An 8,086-nucleotide genomic window follows, 5' to 3' on the forward strand; every position below is an offset into this window, starting at 1 on the left:
GGTGCAGGAGTTGGAGATTGGCAGTGTAAAAAAAAAAGGGGGGGGTAAAGTTCCTCCTTTTAAAAATAACAAATTGCAGCACCGACCCTGTGTAAACCCCAAAAAATGACTTCATTTCTAAGACCAGTTTTGTGTTCTGCAAAGACTTTGTGCTGTTTGACTACTTTATACAAGAAAAATACTAAATTAACTCAGGCGGCGAACAACCTGAAGTAGGAGTTATCTCAGTTTTGTGGGTATCATATTGTGCGCTACTGAAAACACTATAAATATGAAGGACTGGAGAGCGCAGAGATTTAATGAAGTGTGCGTCCACTGGGAGCATTGACGGCTCACAAATGAGGGGGGATGTATTAATCCATGCATATTGGGTATTGCGAAGCTCCACACAAAGCTTGGCAGTACTTTATAGCCCAAAGCCCTGAGATGACCTTCCCACTGGTACAGCCTTTATGGCTGATTTAGCTTTCTGATAAAACTCATGTTCCTCCTGCCATTTTATGAAGCTGTGCTGTTGTGTGAATCACGGTCACAGCTGGAGAACTTCAGTATCCACAGGGCTGAACATTTTTACTGTAAGACTGGAGTTCATGCAGATTAAATGCTTGTGTAAGTTCTCAACCACTATTTTTTTTCTCATAGTCTTGTTTATAACAGATGCTCATAATGTTTGGATTTGTTAAATGCCTAAAGTTGTATTTCCTTCTTTCCGTCCTTGCGTAAAAACATATTTTCAAAGATCAAGTCAAGGTGGATAAATATAGGCAGGGAATTTCACGATATAGTATGTTTTCTCTGTCTATTGTTTATAGTTTGCTGTGTTACGCTGCAGTTTAAACAGTTGTGTTAGTCAGTCATACAGTTTTATTCTTTTTTCTTTGCTCAGATTTAAGGTTTGTGTTGCTTATTTTGCGACGAATTTAGGAGTTGCCGTTTGTTTAGACTACAAGGCTCCCTTTTATTAGTTGTGGTTTTTAAGGTTATTATGTGTTTATTTTTTTTTAAATGTGCATAGCAAAGATTCTTTCCAAGTCTACTAAGAAATAGGAAAAACCACAGACAGGCTATCTACTAATTTATTCTCTATGGAGGGTTATTTACTGCATTTATGCATAGTGATCATGTGTTTGCTTCAGAGATCTGAGCTAAGGGACTGTGACAGGCTGAATGTACCTTGTTATTTTATTGGACGATGAGTGTCATTATAGTAGTAACAGTGAAGAAGTGGTATATAGGATATTTTTTTCGGCCTTCATGCAAAGCATAATGCTGCATTTTGGCTAAGGTGCATTGTCATGTATCAAAAGGCCCTGCATGCAAAAAAAACATACTTTCTAAAACCCAGTCTAGTCACCTTGGACAGTATGGCACCTTGCTGACTCCACAAGATTCACAGACAGTGTCAACAAGAAAGTTCAGAAGTAGAATCCAACATAGTTTATTCCAGCCTGGAAGATTACAAAGGACGTTTTTCTGGGTTTTTCTTGCAGTTGACAAAACATTCCTGCAGCCTCACCCTTGTGGTTGTGGTGCAATTTACCATCGTCATTAGAAAGGCTAGCGGGATATGAGTATAGTAATTGATAGGGAAGCTGTGTGAACAATGATAAATGGACAATATTGAGTAAAACACATATCTCTGACCATGAAAGTAACACTTAGCAATCTCCTGAGTGCTTATTTTGTTTATTCATTTTCCATACAAATAAGGTTTTCCTTAAGGGGTTTTGTAAGGGAATGAATGGTAATGAATGTAAGTTCGCGAACGGAAGCAACATTTTGCCAAAATTCCTGTACGTGAACAGAAGTGTTTGTGAATCGAGGTATTCCTCTACTGGGGTATTTTCATTGTTTCTGGCAACTGAGCAAAGTGGCAGAGAACTGAGAAAGGTGATTGTTCTGCTGGAAAACATTTTGCCTTGTCCTGCATAGACAAAGCACAGGCCTCCTTTACGGACAGACATTGTACAGTGTCTGGTGCTGGTTGGTTTATCCCAGTAATCAATTTATCGATTGTCTGTTAATTAATGAATTCTTGAAGCTGTAATGAGATTAGCGTCCTTCAGAAATGAACAGAGGATGTATCTGTTAATTAACATGATAGCATTTGTTTACCACAGAGCAGTGTGCAATGTTCAGGCACCTAATACCGTGTTTACCCAAAAATAAGACACTGTCTTATATTTTTTGGGGCTCAAAAGAACAAACTAGGTCTTATTTTCGGGGTAGGTCTTTTTTTTTTTTAATGTACAACAATCCACACTTATTCATGTACAAAAATATGGTGATCAGGGCAATCAGGGGTGCCATACCTCTCCAAGAGCAATTTGCTAACCAATCGCTGGCCAGAATGAGCGAAGCGCACTTTCACTATAGATTCCTCAGGCGGAGCGCATTTGATATCACTCCTCCTGTGGCAGGAGCCGGCGCTATAGAAGAGGCATTGGCTTATGCGGCTTTGCTCCCTCCGGTGCCACTTTGCTTCCTCTAGCGCTGGCTTCGTTGGCACCGCTGACTCTCTCCTGTGGCTCTTCAAGTTCCCCCTTATGCCACCACTGGCCCTGGGAATGGTTACAACTAGGTCTTATTTTCGGGGTGGGTCTTAGAGAATCTTTCCAAAGGGTCCACAGCAATAAATGCATTTTTATTACTAGAGCTGGTAAGATCATAGTTGGGATCGGTTTTTTAATGCTGTCTGCATTGTTATTTTTGAGGCTTCCTTAAGAGGGTCATACACCTATAGATTTTCTGCAGATTTTCTATGGTCAGATGGAATAAGTGCAACAGATTCCTCCATCTACGCTAAACTGTGTGCATGGAGGAATCTCCCACTGGGCCAAGCTTCAGTATCGGGGAAACAGGGTAGCAACCAGTCAGAAACCATCTTTCATTTATCACTTTATTTTATTAAAGTTGAACCCAGCTTACATTTTAAAAAATTGTTAGCAGGTTGAGCTTTATGGCAAAAGAGTAAAATGCAAAATGAACAGCTCACGCCTGTCATTCATCCTTGTCATCCACATTTGGTGCATGCATAACCCTCTTCTGGAGTACTTGTCTTAAAAACTGCAAGACCGGAACACAAAGCTCTTCTAAGAATCATTGGTTGTTTTTTGTACAGATGCATGTGGAATAAATGTTAAATCTTTATGGAAGAGCATTGTGTGCCGGTTGTGCAGTTTTTATGGCAGAAGAGACTCTGCCATAAAACCTTTTTCCCTTCCTGATACATTTTTTAAAACAAATTGTACATTGTCTGCGGCACGTGCACAGTGCAGTGTACAATTCCAGCCCATTCCCAGCATTTTACAGAGGGAAAAAGTGGCAGGACAATGAAGCTTTTGTGTGCATGCGCAGAAGTTAAATCATCCATGGCTGACCGATGACAGAAGACTCTGGACCAGGATGAAGACCAAGAGAAGATGGAGGAGTCTGAGTGAAAAGGTAGAGTACGGACCTGTTATCGCTGGAAAAGGGAACACTAGAAGGCACCTAAAATCTAGAGGGGAGGTTAAAGCTGGCCACATGTTTACTTTAAATTATCTCTACTTATACAGCAAGCACATTTTAGCTGAGTTCTGGGGGGCAATCTGGCCCTTCTCCTGTATGCCATGCTGTAAATTTAGACTAGTTTGTAAGGCACTTGCTACCCTAATAACCAGCTAAGTTTAAAGCCCTTAGTGGCTAAAACGCATCAATGATCTGTACTACGTGAACTGTTAGTATATTATTGCAAAAGAATCAGGAACCGTGTGCCAGATTACAAATATTTATTTCTGTTGACAGAGGGGGACGGGAGCCTTACTGAGCACTAGTGTTTCCTTAAAGTCCAACTAATGTAGAGCAGGTATACAGTTCTAGTTTCACTCATGACCAGTCCCGTGACCACCCACAACTGGTCTGGTGTCACTGGGCTTTTTGCTGTAGGGACAATGCACATGAAGGCACACGTAATTTTTGCAGTACTTACAAAAGGAGTTTAAACTCCAAGACAGGATTTTTTTTAGGTTTTGGATAAGGTTGGTACATAACAAGTTTACTGCTGTGTTCCCAGTAGGGAGATGCAACACCACGAGCCAAAAGAACGTCAACAGGACAGAAAAAGCGGAAATCTCCCCAACGAGCGCATACACAGCAACCTAGGGCTGGGTTCGCACCTAGGCGGCACTGGTTTTGCGCGTTTATACGCATGTTAACAGCATGCAGTTATGTATGCGCGTACATGAAGACACGTGTTTTGATTGCCAGCTCATAAACCATTGTGGGCAATGGAAGAACGTGTGTATAAACTAGGGATGCACATATACTTTTCGTGTACCAGTGCAGATATTTGGCATTTTTATGAGAACTACCAGGGTGGCAGCGGTTGCAGCTGGGACCTGGCTCTGGCACTCCACCACTGTCCTGAAATAATTTGCCTGTATTGTTTTGGAAAAATTGTCACATGACAATAAACAAAAATGTATCAGTACTCGTACTTGTAAGTACTCGGCAAGTACCAGTACTCTAACTCGCAAAACTGGTATCTTTGCATCCCTTTATTTATATTTATAAAAACAAAATCGTACATTAAAACAGAGATGTACAAATCCCAGGAGCTCCGCGTGCTCCTTACAAATGACAGCTGCCTCCTAATTTTTGAATTTTTCTCTAGTCTAGTCTTGGAGCTCAAAAGTATCGGTACATGTACTCGTACTTGTACTGAGTACTGTAATTGGTATCTGTGCAACCCTAGTATAAACACACAAAAACGCGCAGGAAAATGTTTTGGGGCATTTCCAATGAAGTTTATGGAGCAAAGAAGCGCTTTTAACTGCCCAACGAAGCTCCTGTGTCTTTTCGGGCGTTTTTCTGCTGGCGTCTTCCTGCTCAGGTGTGAACCAAAACCATTGAAAATCATGGGATTTCGTGTGTTGGGCAGTTAAAAGCGCCTTTCGAACTACTCAAAAACTCCTAGGTGTTAACCAGGGCTTAACCTAGCAGATGTCTAACTGTTGCCCACACACAAAAAAGTAAATTTATTGCTTGTGTCTCCATTGGAGAAATATCCCCTCAGTATCTGTCTCAGTAACAGGAAGCGAGGGAGGAGGATCTCCCAAACAGTCATACAGGCAGCAATACAGGCAGCAACAGAACCTAAGAGAGGCCTTAACCCTTCTCTTCTAAAACGTTTTGGATGGAGCAGAGCTTTACATTTAAAACAAATAACTAAACACGGGCGAGGAATTTGCATAGCTCACAAAACAGAATTTAAGTAAGATCTGAAAACTAGACAGATCCTTTGGCTTATACAGAGAATAAAACAACTCTTTGGCATTGGCCCTTCATTCATAGTGACATGATGAGAAAATTCATAAAATGAGAGAACTGTAACTTGGAAAGTTCAAAAACTTGTGCCAGATCTTAAAACTACATATTCAAATTGGTGCACAGAGTGTGCTGAACTACACTTCATAAAAAAGTTTCCTTCAATGTCTCTTGTAAGTGGAATGCAAATCTTTATCCCTGCCCTAAGATCTCAGTGCTGTTTAACACTTGCAGTGTGCAGAATCTCGGCCAGTTCTGTATCGGGTTATTTTACTTTTATTTTTCATTAAAAAAAAAAGTTATCCTAATAAAAGAATAGCAGACTAGTGGATGAGTCTTGGAACTAGTCTGGTCTTCATGCATAGTTTGGCTCAGAATTCATTATACACCAAACTACAGAAATATTCCCACAATGGTTTTTCTTCTCCCTTCCAGAGAAAGAGGAATGTGCTGACGGAGAGAGGCTGTGCTCATTGCTGTACTAGTTACATTGTGTTATTAAAGGGTCAGTTCACCCGCATGTTATATTTTTAGATATAGATAGAGTCTGGTGGGTGAGTCAACCTCCGGCTTCTAATATGTTTTGAATACTCAGTCAAAACCTCTCCCAACCTTAGTTCATAAATCTCTTCTTTCCATTAGGAGTTCTGTGCGTTCCTGGCCACCTTCTTTTCAGCACTTCCTGCCACATTCTCCATAATATAAAATAGATATATACATAGGCCTGCACAGCCTAGTGCATTAGGGTGTGCACACAAGAGTACAAATACACACATATATATATTACATACATACATACATACACAGACCTGAGGCATCCTGGATTCCCATCTTTACAACTGTCCTTTACCTCTTCCAGCAGGGGTGCAGTAATGAACCAGGGAGCCTGGCAGGTGGTCATGTGACCACCTGCCTGGCTTCCTGGTTGGATGGGAAGCCACAGCCACTCTCCCTCACAGCTTTCCGGGACTGCAGCTGTAGTTTAAAGGGCTTAAAGGGACTTGGACTGAAATAATACCCCCACCACATCCTGGCCATCTTGCTACCTTAAATTCATAAATGGTAAATAGAAGCATTAAAATACTTTACTTTCTTGTACAAATTGGTGTTCCAGGCTTCCACTGGAGTCAGTCAGGTGATAAAATAGCAAAGCATTTGTCACATGATCTCTGTTATGGGTGAGGACCGATTTCGAACAGAGTTGCTGATTGGCTGACTCTCCTAAAAATATATCCTGCTAAGCCCATCCATCTCATTCATGTATTTGTTCCAGGTTCAGATAACATTAGAGAAATGAATCTGTCTGTTTTCCTTTCTAATTAAAGTTTGTTTCCTGTTCATGTGGGATATAATGAATCTCCATGGGAGAAGAATTGTAGGAAAGGATGTTTGATAACCTCAATTTTCCAGTCTCCTCTTTAAAATTGCAGCTTTCACAACTATCAGGAGCCATAACTTATTATCCAGATTTTGGACTTGCATTTATTGTACTTGTGCTTCTACTGTACTATTTAAACTTGAAATATGCCCCCTTAGTTTATTTAAAGCTTAACTCTAGCCTTAGCTTCTTATTCCACAATTGCAGCAAGTCCTCTCCTGTGTTGAAACGGATTACATTCAATTCCCTGCAAAATAGCATCTCACAATATACTAAGATAGTTAGTCAGGTTGAAAAAAGACACAAGTCCATCAAGTTCAACCTATAGAGATATATAAAAAAAAGCCTAAACAGAACCCTATGCCCCCAATTATCCACTGTTGATCCAGAAGTTGGCAGCCCCCATGAAGTATGGTTCAATTTGCTCCAACAGGGTGGAAAATGCTTTCCTGATCCCATAAGGCAATCGGTTATTCCCTGGATCAACAATCTCTGATGCTTAATATACCTATAAGAACTCAATATCCAGTAATATTCTGTAATATTTTTTTTAACACAATTAACTGAGCTCGCTAGAACTAGCTCGTGGGGGAGTCTATTCCACATTTTCACAGCTCTAACTGTGAAGAATAATTTCCGTATGCAAAGGTTAACCCTCTTTTCCTCCAGACGCAAAGAGTGCCCCCTTGTCCTTTGCAGTGACCTTAAAATGAATAATTTGGCACCAAGCTCACTATATGGACCATTTATGTATTTATACATATATTATTACAATATAACCCTTCAAAACTGCAGCAGCTAACCTGAGCCACCCACCTTTATTTCCTGTCTGAATGACTTCAGTGATCAATCCATCTCCTCTCCTCTTGATGTGAACTGTTGGCAATCAATCATTTTGTTCCCATGCATTATATGAAACATCCTCGGCATCCCTTTAGACCTGTGTGCTCAACCAACTGATAAGCAGACTGCACAACTTAAGTATTCAGCACCCAGTGCCCAGCAGGGGGAGCATGCACATATGAAGGGGGTGCTAGGGATCTGTTATTTTATATAATGATTTTGAAAGAAGATCTGAGGTAGAATGTTGTGATGTTTATAGGAACCTACCTGCCCACCAAACTCAAAGCAAAGACCAGCAGACAGACCTAGTGAAGGTGTCTGTGGGTCTCAAAAGAGGTTTTTCCTGAGTTTAAAATGATTTGTTTGAAAATATTTAGTTGCATGTTGATTAGGGAAGAGAAGAAGGGGTACAAGGGAAAGTGTTATATGCGTACACTTCAGCATTCATGTGTCTATGTTGTGCTTCTTTGTATAGTGGTGCTACTACTGAACACCTTGAATTTATGTGTACTTCTGTTTTTCTCAAATTTGGTTGCTAAAGAAAAAAATTTGCCTTAT

At 40.5% G+C, this 8,086-nt stretch overlaps 1 protein-coding gene across 1 annotated transcript in view; it reads left to right on the forward strand.

Moving 5' to 3' along the window:
* The first annotated feature begins 558 nt into the window (after positions 1 to 558).
* The window catches only part of STON1 (stonin 1), a 52,554-nt gene continuing 45,026 nt past the window's right edge, over positions 559 to 8,086 (forward strand). The window contains exon 1 of the mRNA XM_018557200.1: positions 559 to 609. Coding sequence (XP_018412702.1) covers positions 591 to 609 — 19 coding nt within the window. The 5' untranslated portion in view covers positions 559 to 590. The remainder of the gene's footprint in view (positions 610 to 8,086) is intronic.

The sequence above is a fragment of the Nanorana parkeri genome, unplaced genomic scaffold (genome assembly GCF_000935625.1).
Source record: "Nanorana parkeri isolate BGI_ZX_2015 unplaced genomic scaffold, ASM93562v1 scaffold271, whole genome shotgun sequence".
Taxonomy (NCBI): Eukaryota; Metazoa; Chordata; class Amphibia; order Anura; family Dicroglossidae; genus Nanorana; species Nanorana parkeri.